This window comes from Thalia democratica, chromosome 7 (genome assembly GCF_965202585.1).
Source record: "Thalia democratica chromosome 7, ktThaDemo2.hap1.1, whole genome shotgun sequence".
Lineage (NCBI taxonomy): Eukaryota > Metazoa > Chordata > Thaliacea > Salpida > Salpidae > Thalia > Thalia democratica.
Window position 1 is genome coordinate 46,243,591 of NC_139171.1, and position 13,116 is coordinate 46,256,706.

Below are 13,116 nucleotides of genomic sequence, written 5' to 3' on the forward strand. Positions count from 1 at the left end.
TAAAGTGTGTTATACAAACATTCTATATGAACTTTTACCTTGCTTTTGGGCTTTCACCAGCACAAGGAACATTAAGTTTGGTACATTTTTGTCGTTTAGTTAGAGATTGTTTAACACTGCTTAGTGGGCATTAGTAAACAGTTAAATTAAGTGGTTGTCCTGATAACTTTACATTTATAACAAAAATAACTAATGACAAACTGTTTAAGTCGTTTTAAGTCATCAAGTTGTCTCACATGTAGTTGTAACAAGTAACACAAATGAATGGTAAGAAGCTGTTACTTCTTTTCCTGTGTACCATGTTTCAGCTAATGAATTGGTTTGTTTCATATGTTTGAATAGTTAAGCAACCTAATAAATAGAAGTCGTCTTTGGAAAATTATAGTTTTAGGTATATACTTTCATCATTTATTTAAGCTGTTTTTGTTTAGGTCAATTGTGTGCTTGTTGATAGTATTATGTTTCTTTTGAACAATCGATGTTGTTTACATTTATGTATTGTAATGTATGAATTTTGAATAGCTATGCATGTTTTTGATTGTAATTGAACAATACTTTTTATGGAACGTTAACATTTTTTTTTTGTTGTTAACAGTTGAAAACATTTTCTATTAATATTTCAGTGAAGTTTTATTGTTATTATTTTCATTAAAAAATATAACTAGTTTTTACAGTGACGTAGCATAACTTTACTTTAATAAACTAAAAAACAAATAATTATTGAATGATAAACGAACAAAAGTCCACAAAATAAGCATGAATAAGAATGAGTTCCTTGATTAAATGAGATAACAAGAAAAAGACCACGAAAAACACGTTCAAGTTAGTTAAAGATTTTCACTAAGCATTCAAGTACCTTAAGCAATGAGTTAAGGATTAGAGCAGTGATCACACTAGTTTCCTTCGTAAAAGTTACATCAAAAACAAAGTAAAAGTGGAGAAATCATAGCAAGCTTAACTATTTAACTAACAATGGAAAGCGATAAAATATAAATTTAAAGTGAGATGTGGTGTTCTTGGATCGTTTATAAGCATAAAGTGGATTGAGAATGAAAGTGTGTGAGTTTAGTAGACATTAGCAGCTTGTATAACTGATTGGTGGTGCACGTAAGCTTTAGACTTATGGAAAGAATGATTACAGTAGTTTTTATTTGTGTCATGTACAGCCTAAAAACGAGATACAAAAAATGGTAACAACTTTTTTTCTTTGTATCATGTTTTTATGTGTAGTTGTTTTTATTTGATAAAGCCACTAACAATTTGAGTTGAACACACCATCCTAAGGTTAATACAAATATTTCAACAGTACTGTTAAATTGTTGTTATACTTAAATTGAATGTTTGTTTGAAAAAACGCTGTTTTTTACATAAATGAATTGTACAACTTTTAATAACTTTTTAACGGTTTCAGTTGCATTCTTATTAACAAGATTAATACATTTTGAAAATAAAATCCAAGTTTAGTTGCTGTAATTGAGTCAAGTAAGTATATATTATTGCAAAGTTAAGTTTTTCTCTCATTGTAATTGAATGTATTATTTTCATTCAAACTTTTATTTTTACTTTTAAGTGACATAGCACTATTTCTTTTAATAAACAAAATTCAAATTTTTTTAAATGTTTGAAAAACAAGTCCACAAAGTAGAATGAATCAAAACAAGTTTTGTTTAAACAAGAAAATGCCTATGGAAATTTTTACCTAACACTTAGATACTAAATATTATTCCACAGTTTAAGCAATGATTTCAAACATAACTAGCTCTTTCTCAAAAAGAGTTTCATCAAGTAAAAGTAAAACAAAAACTATAGTAAGTGTAACTAAGTGGTAAGACAGGAAAACAGGGATATTATCACTCATAAGTAAACTGTATTATCCAAGTATACTAACTGTTAATCCACCAACACAATGTAGATTAAGGTTTGTACATTTTGTCGTTTTATTAAGGCTTGTTTGACACAGTTTAGAGACTCTAGTAGCTGGTTAAATCAATTGGTTGTCCTGATTACTTTAGATTTAAGGCAAATATAAACTAAACTAAAGCATTATAGTTGTTTTAGGTCATCAAGTTGTATCATATCTAGTTTTTACCTTAAAATATATGAAACAAGTGGTACAAGCTGTTACTTTTTTTCTTTTGTACCATGTTTCAGCTAATGAATTGACTTGTTTCATATGGTGGCGTTTTAACTTGACAATATATCTAAACAAGCTAAGTTTATGTTAGCTTTGTAAGAAAGAATAATTAACTGTACTTGAAAATCACACTTGTTATTTTTGTTCTGAACTTTTACTTCCATTTTTGTACTTTCAAAAACGTGTTCCACGGTTTCAATCGCATTCAAAATGTTAAGAAGAACACACTTGAAAAGTTATAGCTCATTGTGTTACTTACAAACAACAAAAACTTAAAAAGATAATTTAAGTTGTTTTTTTTTTGTTATAAGTTGAACATAAAGTTTTTTTAAAAACGAATACACTTACTTACTGAATGTTTTAACAGAAGTTCAACAAATGAATAAGAAGTAGTTTTCTTTATAAAAAATGTTAAGAAGAAAATAACTTACGGACAATATATTCAAGTTAGTTAAACCTTTTTTGCAAATATTTTTATTGCTACTACTATTTTTTTCATGTTAGATTTATTCCATAATGTAAGAGTTGAGTAGGACAAAATAGTTTGTCTTTTTATTTGTATAAATATCAATATGTTGGTATTACTGTTAAAGCAAATTTTACTTACAAGTAGTTATCTAATAGCTGGTTTTATTCAAATGGTGGTCCTAAAAAGGACCGGTTGTTGAGCATTTATTTTGAGCTGGTGTATTTGGTAACAGCTTTAGTTCCTTCTGAAACTGCGTGCTTTGACAACTCGCCGGGGAGCAAGAGCCTGACAGCAGTTTGAATTTCGCGGCTGCTCACAGTTGACCTCTTGTTGTAATGAGCCAAACGTGAAGCCTCTGCTGCAATGCGCTCGAAGATGTCGTTGACAAAAGAGTTCATGATTCCCATCGCCTTGCTGGAGATTCCGGTGTCGGGGTGCACTTGCTTCAAAACTTTGTACACGTAAATGCCAAAGCTTTGTTTGTGCCTCCTCCTTCGCTTCTTCTTGCCGTCGACCGGAGTGGTCTTGGCTACTGATTTCTTCGCGCCTTTGGTAGCTGTCATAATGATGAGTGAACTTGAGTCTCGGCGCTGGTATATATACTGAAAATTTATGCAAATTAGCAGTTCTGTACGCGAACGACCGCTTCTCTCGTTTGTCGTAAATGTTTTAGGTGGTCCTGAAAAGGACCTGGGATGTTTAAACTTAGGCGGACTTTTTTGAAGCGGTCTTCTTAGGCAATAATACTGCCTGGATGTTTGGAAGAACACCACCTTGAGCAATAGTGACGCCTCCGAGAAGTTTGTTCAACTCTTCGTCGTTGCGGATAGCTAGTTGCAAATGGCGAGGAATGATCCTGCTTTTCTTGTTGTCACGAGCAGCGTTACCGGCAAGCTCGAGCACTTCTGCGCTCAAGTACTCGAGAACGGCAGCCAGATAAACTGGAGCACCAGCTCCGACTCTTTGGCTGTAGTTGCCAGTGCGCAACAGACGGTGCACGCGACCGACTGGAAACTGCAGTCCTGCACGAGAAGACCTGCTCTTCGGCTTAGATTTGAGTTTTGATCCTTTACCACGTCCCGACATGTTGTTGTTCGAATGATTGTGCAATGTTACTTCCACAGCTACATATACAACTCAAACCTAACCGCGACGAACGAAAAGCTAATTTGCATAAATCGTAGCTGCTACTTTAATTTGTCAATGGTTGCAAAATACATTTTATTGATATAGGTGGTCCTAAAAAGGACCGGTTCGCTAATTGTTTAGCCACCAAAGCCGTACAAGGTTCTTCCTTGACGCTTGAGTGCGTACACGACGTCAAGTGCTGTGACGGTCTTGCGCTTGGCGTGCTCTGTGTATGTTACTGCATCACGAATAACGTTTTCCAAGAAAACTTTCATGACGCCTCTCGTTTCTTCATAAATTAGTCCCGAGATTCGCTTTACTCCGCCTCGGCGAGCCAAACGGCGGATTGCTGGTTTCGTGATACCTTGGATGTTATCGCGAAGTACTTTGCGATGGCGCTTGGCACCTCCTTTTCCTAGACCTTTACCTCCTTTGCCACGTCCAGACATGTTGAATATACTAACTTTGCTAGTCCCTCGACTATATATACAAGCTGTTACGGACGCGTACGGTTACGACAAAACTCATTTGCATACCAAAAAGAAACATCTTTAATTTACATTATTTCGTTTGGTTTTTGTCTCATTTTCAAAGTTTAAAGGTGGTCCTGAATAGGACCGGTTTTAGCCAATTCTTAAGCTCTTTCGCCACGCATTCTCCTGGCGAGCTGGATGTCTTTGGGCATGATCGTCACACGCTTGGCGTGGATCGCGCAAAGGTTAGTATCTTCGAACAAACCAACGAGGTACGCCTCGCTGGCTTCTTGCAAAGCCATCACGGCACTGCTTTGAAACCTCAAGTCAGTTTTGAAGTCTTGAGCTATTTCACGTACCAGACGCTGGAAAGGCAACTTGCGCAAAAGAAGCTCAGTTGACTTCTGGTAGCGTCTGATTTCTCTCAGAGCAACTGTGCCGGGTCTGTAGCGATGAGGCTTCTTCACACCTCCGGTAGCGGGTGCGCTCTTGCGAGCGGCCTTGGTGGCGAGCTGTTTCCTTGGGGCCTTGCCTCCGGTTGACTTACGAGCGGTTTGCTTGGTACGAGCCATTTTGATGATAAAGCTGTTTAACGGAAGACTGTTTATATACTGTTTACATAGACACGGACGCAGGCGATTCCACTGTATCTCATTGATTTGCATATTTTTAGTTTAGTAACACTGTTTACGTTTTAAATTTTGTTTATACTTTAATTGAGTGGTCCTGAAAAGGACCTTGGGTAAAAGAACAACTTATTTCTTGCAGCTCTTCTTGGTACTTGCCTTCTTAGATGCTTTTTTGGCTGCCGGCTTCTTCTTTGTTACTTTCTTCTTCTTGCTTGCAGCTTTTTTAGATGCTGCCTTCTTAGGAGCACACTTTTTAGCAGGTCGCTTTTTGGCTGCTGGTTTTTTTGCTGCCTTCTTGGGAGCACACTTCTTCACTCGTTTTTTAGCTGCGGTCTTCTTTACTGCTGGCTTTTTAGCTACTTTTTTTGTCCTCTTCTTGGGACCAGCAGCTGGCATTGGAGCAAGCTTGAACGAGCCAGAAGCGCCTTTTCCAGTAGTCTGGAGAAAAGCACCCTTGGTCACGCCGCTGGTAAGTGCTCTCTTCAAGTGAGAATTAGAAGCTGAGAGCTCAAGCTTGTAGGTTTCCGCGATAAACTTTTGTATCTTCTGGCGGGATGTACCTTTTCGTTCTTTCATTGCTCCCAGGGCAGAGCTGATCATTTCCCTGTAAGTCGGGTGTTCTGCCTTCTTGGCGCTTGGTCTCTTGGAAGACCTGGCCTTAACTGCGGCCGGTGCCGCTGCTGATGGTGCTGCTACTGCTGTTGTAGACATTTTGTATGTTGATTAAAGAAAGCAAACAATACTTTCAGCAGTTACTGACTGTGACGAATTGACTGTTGAGCAGTTTTGCTTTCTCAGGTACCTTTTACTGATTAATACGAACATTAGCGTGTGAGTTTAAAGCCTGTATGCTAATAAAAGCAAAGTTGCTTTACTACTAATGTTAAAAATGTTCCAGTGATAAAGAAACAAGACTTAGCCCGATCCAGAAGTGAATTTTTTTTTAAAGGTTAGCTTTAAAAGTCCAGAAAAACAGTCTAAATGCTACAGCACATCTCTCCATTTAGTGAGATAAACCACAAATGAAACAAATTATACTACTACACACCCGACTTAGTTTTCTTAAGCTGAAAGGTTAAAGTAGTAAAGTTTTAGACAAGGACAAGTGTTTTTTTTCATCTCAAGCTCAAGCAAAGTTTTATTATTTTATTTCCAGCCAGCTTTGTTAACCGTAAAACCCATGAAGTATGTTTAACTTGATTACATTTTAAACTGTGCTGATTTGTAAAAAAAAACCGAAAAATGCACAAGTATTCGTTTTGTGTGATTTTACTAGTTATCATTACCTTAAATTTACTCATAATAAAAAGGGTAGTACTAAAAAAATTAATTACACCATCTAATTCAATTTAACTACTTAAGTTTTAAGTTTGTTCTTGCACATACTAGTCACTTACCTTCTCAAAAACGCGCTGAACATATAAAAAGTTACAAACACATCAAAAGTTACAAACAAAAGTTTAAAAGCAAGTAGGTTTGTTTTAAAAAGTGCCAATAAGTTTATGTAAAAAGAAAGTAGTTACACAGTTAAAAGTATTTAAAATAACTTTTCAAACTGTTTGTTTTAGTTTTTCAACAACGTTTTATCTGTTATACTCGAAACTGAACTAAGACTTTTCTTTGCAGATTTTACAAATAGATTTGATCGTAACTTTCCAAAGCAAGATAAAACTGTTTACATTTAAATAAACATCAGTACTGTTCAAAGAATTTTTGCAAGACCAAAATATCAATACGAAGTTATTAAAAAGTTTCTTATCAATGCTTATTACGAGAAGAAAAGTCTTACGTAAAAAAAGATGTTAGGCTTATTTTTAAAGCAGTATTAAAAAAGAAGCGTTCCTAAACAAAAAAAAGTTAAAAATCAAACAGTATTGAAGCAATAATCTTTCAAAACTCATTTGAAAACCTTAATGTTTAGATAAACTTTCGTGTACAATCAGTACTTAAAAGGTTGCAATGTGTTTAACAAAGTAAATGTTTTTTAGAGTAATACAGTTAAAGTTTATTATTCCAAAGTTTGTTTCGTCGTTTCAAAACTAGATAAAACAAATTGAAACACCTTCACTACATATTTTGAAGCATCGTCAACTGATCAAAGAAACAAAACTACAATTCGAGTAAAATAAAAATGACTTGACCAAATAATGAAGCAGTATGATCGAAGAAGTGTATACGTTTTAAGTTAAAGTATGTTTAACTCAATTACAACTGCTCAACTACTAAAAGTAGCTTCTAAGTGTACTAAAAACTAGATTCACCGCAATGTTCTGCACAATGTAGGCAGTTGACTAAATGTTTTGCTATGATTAATTCTAAAAAGATTGTTAAACCATTACTAGTTATCTCTGACTTGGTATTAATGTTAATCCAAGCTCATTATAAACAAGTTATCTTTTGTTCTCAGGTGTTTCGAACACTTCTGTTGTAACAACAGCATTTGAGTTTGTAAAAACATGACCAATATGTTTTAGTTATTGCTTTGTCTTTTAATTTATGATCTTTTCTTATCTCAAACATGTACATTGCTTAATCACTTATACTATCGTAGAACTTGTACAAACAAACTTAAGTAGTGTTAAACTACATATGCTTTTTAGTTTAGCTAATTAGTTATTTTGTATGTAGTATAAAACTAGTTAATTTCTGTCTTATAATGTTGCTATGTCGTTACACTGTAATGATATTGTGTACTCTAACAACTAAAAATCAAAGCTGAATAGTTTTATGAAGCTTGAAGCTAAGAAAAAAATGTGAAAAGTAAAGACTAGAAAGGCTTAATTTATTTTAATTAGTTAGAACAAAGTGGGCTCTAAACATAAGAAACACTTAAGCTAACATTCTACAAGTTTCAGACAGCTTATTTGTTTATGATCGCTTTTTTTTGCTGCTAGACGCCTACGACCATACCACACTGAACGCACCCCATCTCGTCCGATCTGGGAAGTTAAGCAGTGTCTTAGTACTTGATGGGTGACCGCTTGGGAATACCGCGTGCCGTAGGCTTTTCTTTTTGAGCTGTTGTATGTTGGATCAATGATTTATACCGATCATATACATTTTTCGTTTATCTTAAACTTATCTTACTTTAAAAAAACATAACTTAAAACAAACAGTTGAAGCAGTTTTGAGTCATCAAGTTGTGTCATACATAGTGTTCAATTGAGTTACAAAGCTGTATACTTCTTTTCCTTTGCATAACGTTTCAGCTGTTAGTATTTTTATGTATTGATGTTTTTATTTGAAAAATCCATAAGCTACTATGTTCAAAAAAAAAGTCTAGGGTTTGTAAAACGAAAGATTTAATGATGGTTGTACTGAAACTGTATGCTTTTGATTGTCTTTTTTTTGTTTTGAACAATCACAGTTGTTTACATTTATTTGTTGTATAACTTTGAAACTGTTTTTTATGTTAAGTTTTAAATTGAATTTCAACAAACATGATTAATATAGCTTTTTTAATTAAACCTCAAATGATCGAGTACTTTAATAATAATACAAAGTTTATTTAAAGTATAAAATAAAAACTAACTGTTTTATTTTAATTTCAAAATATAATCGTTACTTATAGTGACGTAGGACAAATTTTTAAAAACAAACTAAGTAGTTATTTAATGAAAAAAAAACAAGTATACAAAGTAAGCGTATATGAGAATAAGTTTTGTGCAAATAAAGAAGTTTTTAAGAAAAAGCCTACGGACAACACACTGAAGTTAGTTGAAGCTTTTTATGAAACATTCAATTATAACTTATTCATAGAACTTGTTCAACGATTTAAACAATACTTTTAAAACATAACTAGCTCCTTTCTCAAAGTAGTTGAAAATGGTCAGATAAAATTACAAAAGCAATTATAAGGAGCTCAAAAAGCGTTATGTTTTATTCAACTAGCTCTAACTCTTACTTTTGATCTTTTACCAGCACAAAGTTGTTAAAATTGTACACATATTTTGTTTAGTTAATGGTAGTTTAATACTGCTTAGTAGACATTAAAAGCTAGTTAAACAAATAGGTAGATTACCATAGATTTATAAAAAAGCATAGTAAAAAAAAAACTGTTAAAGCCGTTTTAAGCTATCAAATTTTATTATATGTGGCTTAGATAAGTGATATGTACCATGAAAAAGTGATAGAATTAAATGATAACATCCTGTTACTTCTTTTGTACCAATTGATTTAGTTTGATTTAAATGTTGATGCTTTAACTTGATAAAGCTATAAGCAATGTTAAATCAATTAAACAATGCAATTTTTTTAAAGTTAAAGACTCGAATTGTTCTTTTTTGTTCATGTTGTATACTTGTTGATGTTGTTTTTTGCTTATGTTTTTTATGAGTTTTAAATTGCAATGCATGTTTTCAATTGTGTTTTAGTTGAAGTTTGAAGTTTTCTGAAACAAGATCAAATAAAGCTGTGAACAATTTGAGTTCAATAAAACAGTTTTAAGCTTTGTAAAAAGATTTTGGTCGTGTTACTTCATGATTGTTGTACTGAGATCGCAAGTTTGTTAATGGTTTTCATTTTGACTTGAACATCTACTGTTGTTTACACATGTATATTTTACAACTCTAAACTGTTTTATATAGTTTGAAATACATGCAATAAATAGTAATAAAAAATTCTAGAAGCTATTGATGAGATTTTTTTATAATAAACAAACTTAAGCTTATTTTGTTACAATTTAATGTATTATTTTCATTTAAAAATATAACATTTTTTTACGATGACGTAGAATTTTTTTTTTTAGATAAACTAAATATTTGTTAGATATTGCAAAAAGAAGTAAACAAAGTAAGCATAGTGGGAATAAGTATTGTTTGAAAAAATAACTTAACGAGAAAATCCTATGGACACAAAAATCAAGTTAGTTAATGCTTTTTGCAAAAGTTTAATTACATGTAGCGTAAGAGACTTAAGCGATGCATTTTAATTGCAACTAGCTCCATCCTCACAAGTAGTTTAAAATGTCATGTAAGAGAACCAAAACAATTGTAAGTACAACAAAGTGACTAAAAAATAAAACATAAAAGTAAAACTTTAAGTAAAGTGTGTTATACAAACATTCTATATGAACTTTTACCTTGCTTTTGGGCTTTCACCAGCACAAGGAACATTAAGTTTGGTACATTTTTGTCGTTTAGTTAGAGATTGTTTAACACTGCTTAGTGGGCATTAGTAAACAGTTAAATTAAGTGGTTGTCCTGATAACTTTACATTTATAACAAAAATAACTAATGACAAACTGTTTAAGTCGTTTTAAGTCATCAAGTTGTCTCACATGTAGTTGTAACAAGTAACACAAATGAATGGTAAGAAGCTGTTACTTCTTTTCCTGTGTACCATGTTTCAGCTAATGAATTGGTTTGTTTCATATGTTTGAATAGTTAAGCAACCTAATAAATAGAAGTCGTCTTTGGAAAATTATAGTTTTAGGTATATACTTTCATCATTTATTTAAGCTGTTTTTGTTTAGGTCAATTGTGTGCTTGTTGATAGTATTATGTTTCTTTTGAACAATCGATGTTGTTTACATTTATGTATTGTAATGTATGAATTTTGAATAGCTATGCATGTTTTTGATTGTAATTGAACAATACTTTTATGGAACGTTAACATTTTTTTTTTGTTGTTAACAGTTGAAAACATTTTCTATTAATATTTCAGTGAAGTTTTATTGTTATTATTTTCATTAAAAAATATAACTAGTTTTTACAGTGACGTAGCATAACTTTACTTTAATAAACTAAAAAACAAATAATTATTGAATGATAAACGAACAAAAGTCCACAAAATAAGCATGAATAAGAATGAGTTCCTTGATTAAATGAGATAACAAGAAAAAGACCACGAAAAACACGTTCAAGTTAGTTAAAGATTTTCACTAAGCATTCAAGTACCTTAAGCAATGAGTTAAGGATTAGAGCAGTGATCACACTAGTTTCCTTCGTAAAAGTTACATCAAAAACAAAGTAAAAGTGGAGAAATCATAGCAAGCTTAACTATTTAACTAACAATGGAAAGCGATAAAATATAAATTTAAAGTGAGATGTGGTGTTCTTGGATCGTTTATAAGCATAAAGTGGATTAAGAATGAAATTGTGTGAGTTTAGTAGACATTAGCAGCTTGTATAACTGATTGGTGGTGCACGTAAGCTTTAGACTTATGGAAAGAATGATTACAGTAGTTTTTATTTGTGTCATGTACAGCCTAAAAACGAGATACAAAAAATGGTAACAACTTTTTTTCTTTGTATCATGTTTTTATGTGTAGTTGTTTTTATTTGATAAAGCCACTAACAATTTGAGTTGAACACACCATCCTAAGGTTAATACAAATATTTCAACAGTACTGTTAAATTGTTGTTATACTTAAATTGAATGTTTGTTTGAAAAAACGCTGTTTTTTACATAAATGAATTGTACAACTTTTAATAACTTTTTAACGGTTTCAGTTGCATTCTTATTAACAAGATTAATACATTTTGAAAATAAAATCCAAGTTTAGTTGCTGTAATTGAGTCAAGTAAGTATATATTATTGCAAAGTTAAGTTTTTCTCTCATTGTAATTGAATGTATTATTTTCATTCAAACTTTTATTTTTACTTTTAAGTGACATAGCACTATTTCTTTTAATAAACAAAATTCAAATTTTTTTAAATGTTTGAAAAACAAGTCCACAAAGTAGAATGAATCAAAACAAGTTTTGTTTAAACAAGAAAATGCCTATGGAAATTTTTACCTAACACTTAGATACTAAATATTATTCCACAGTTTAAGCAATGATTTCAAACATAACTAGCTCTTTCTCAAAAAGAGTTTCATCAAGTAAAAGTAAAAAAAAAACTATAGTAAGTGTAACTAAGTGGTAAGACAGGAAAACAGGGATATTATCACTCATAAGTAAACTGTATTATCCAAGTATACTAACTGTTAATCCACCAACACAATGTAGATTAAGGTTTGTACATTTTGTCGTTTTATTAAGGCTTGTTTGACACAGTTTAGAGACTCTAGTAGCTGGTTAAATCAATTGGTTGTCCTGATTACTTTAGATTTAAGGCAAATATAAACTAAACTAAAGCATTATAGTTGTTTTAGGTCATCAAGTTGTATCATATCTAGTTTTTACCTTAAAATATATGAAACAAGTGGTACAAGCTGTTACTTTTTTTCTTTTGTACCATGTTTCAGCTAATGAATTGACTTGTTTCATATGGTGGCGTTTTAACTTGACAATATATCTAAACAAGCTAAGTTTATGTTAGCTTTGTAAGAAAGAATAATTAACTGTACTTGAAAATCACACTTGTTATTTTTGTTCTGAACTTTTACTTCCATTTTTGTACTTTCAAAAACGTGTTCCACGGTTTCAATCGCATTCAAAATGTTAAGAAGAACACACTTGAAAAGTTATAGCTCATTGTGTTACTTACAAACAACAAAAACTTAAAAAGATAATTTAAGTTGTTTTTTTTTTGTTATAAGTTGAACATAAAGTTTTTTTAAAAACGAATACACTTACTTACTGAATGTTTTAACAGAAGTTCAACAAATGAATAAGAAGTAGTTTTCTTTATAAAAAATGTTAAGAAGAAAATAACTTACGGACAATATATTCAAGTTAGTTAAACCTTTTTTGCAAATATTTTTATTGCTACTACTATTTTTTTCATGTTAGATTTATTCCATAATGTAAGAGTTGAGTAGGACAAAATAGTTTGTCTTTTTATTTGTATAAATATCAATATGTTGGTATTACTGTTAAAGCAAATTTTACTTACAAGTAGTTATCTAATAGCTGGTTTTATTCAAATGGTGGTCCTAAAAAGGACCGGTTGTTGAGCATTTATTTTGAGCTGGTGTATTTGGTAACAGCTTTAGTTCCTTCTGAAACTGCGTGCTTTGACAACTCGCCGGGGAGCAAGAGCCTGACAGCAGTTTGAATTTCGCGGCTGCTCACAGTTGACCTCTTGTTGTAATGAGCCAAACGTGAAGCCTCTGCTGCAATGCGCTCGAAGATGTCGTTGACAAAAGAGTTCATGATTCCCATCGCCTTGCTGGAGATTCCGGTGTCGGGGTGCACTTGCTTCAAAACTTTGTACACGTAAATGCCAAAGCTTTGTTTGTGCCTCCTCCTTCGCTTCTTCTTGCCGTCGACCGGAGTGGTCTTGGCTACTGATTTCTTCGCGCCTTTGGTAGCTGTCATAATGATGAGTGAACTTGAGTCTCGGCGCTGGTATATATACTGAAAATTTATGCAAATTAGCAGTTCTGTACGCGAA

At 32.2% G+C, this 13,116-nt stretch overlaps 5 protein-coding genes across 5 annotated transcripts; all 5 read right to left on the reverse strand.

Annotated features, from left to right (window-relative positions):
- Positions 1 to 2,806: 2,806 nt before the first annotated feature.
- On the reverse strand, positions 2,807 to 3,166 carry LOC145841416 (histone H2B type 1-K-like). Its single transcript, XM_082948776.1, has one exon. The coding sequence runs from the start codon at positions 3,164 to 3,166 to the stop codon at positions 2,807 to 2,809; it is 360 nt and encodes a 119-aa protein (XP_082804902.1).
- Positions 3,167 to 3,308: 142 nt separating this feature from the next.
- On the reverse strand, positions 3,309 to 3,689 carry LOC145841417 (histone H2A). The gene has a single exon (XM_082948777.1). It carries the CDS (start codon positions 3,687 to 3,689, stop codon positions 3,309 to 3,311), a length of 381 nt encoding a protein of 126 aa, XP_082804903.1.
- A 179-nt stretch (positions 3,690 to 3,868) lies between these two features.
- Positions 3,869 to 4,180, reverse strand: LOC145840991 (histone H4-like). Its single transcript, XM_082948350.1, has one exon. It carries the CDS (start codon positions 4,178 to 4,180, stop codon positions 3,869 to 3,871), a length of 312 nt encoding a protein of 103 aa, XP_082804476.1.
- Positions 4,181 to 4,365: 185 nt separating this feature from the next.
- LOC145841419 (histone H3) lies at positions 4,366 to 4,776 on the reverse strand. The gene has a single exon (XM_082948778.1). The coding sequence runs from the start codon at positions 4,774 to 4,776 to the stop codon at positions 4,366 to 4,368; it is 411 nt and encodes a 136-aa protein (XP_082804904.1).
- A 7,904-nt stretch (positions 4,777 to 12,680) lies between these two features.
- On the reverse strand, positions 12,681 to 13,040 carry LOC145841420 (histone H2B type 1-K-like). Its single transcript, XM_082948779.1, has one exon. It carries the CDS (start codon positions 13,038 to 13,040, stop codon positions 12,681 to 12,683), a length of 360 nt encoding a protein of 119 aa, XP_082804905.1.
- Positions 13,041 to 13,116: the final 76 nt, after the last annotated feature.

Excerpts from the sequence above, each read along its gene's own strand:
- LOC145841417 (XM_082948777.1), bottom strand. The coding sequence starts at position 3,689 with ATGTCGGGACGTGGTAAAGGATCAAAACTCAAATCTAAGCCGAAGAGC.
- LOC145841420 (XM_082948779.1), bottom strand. The coding sequence starts at position 13,040 with ATGACAGCTACCAAAGGCGCGAAGAAATCAGTAGCCAAGACCACTCCG.
- LOC145841416 (XM_082948776.1), bottom strand. The coding sequence starts at position 3,166 with ATGACAGCTACCAAAGGCGCGAAGAAATCAGTAGCCAAGACCACTCCG.
- LOC145841419 (XM_082948778.1), bottom strand. The coding sequence starts at position 4,776 with ATGGCTCGTACCAAGCAAACCGCTCGTAAGTCAACCGGAGGCAAGGCC.
- LOC145840991 (XM_082948350.1), bottom strand. The coding sequence starts at position 4,180 with ATGTCTGGACGTGGCAAAGGAGGTAAAGGTCTAGGAAAAGGAGGTGCC.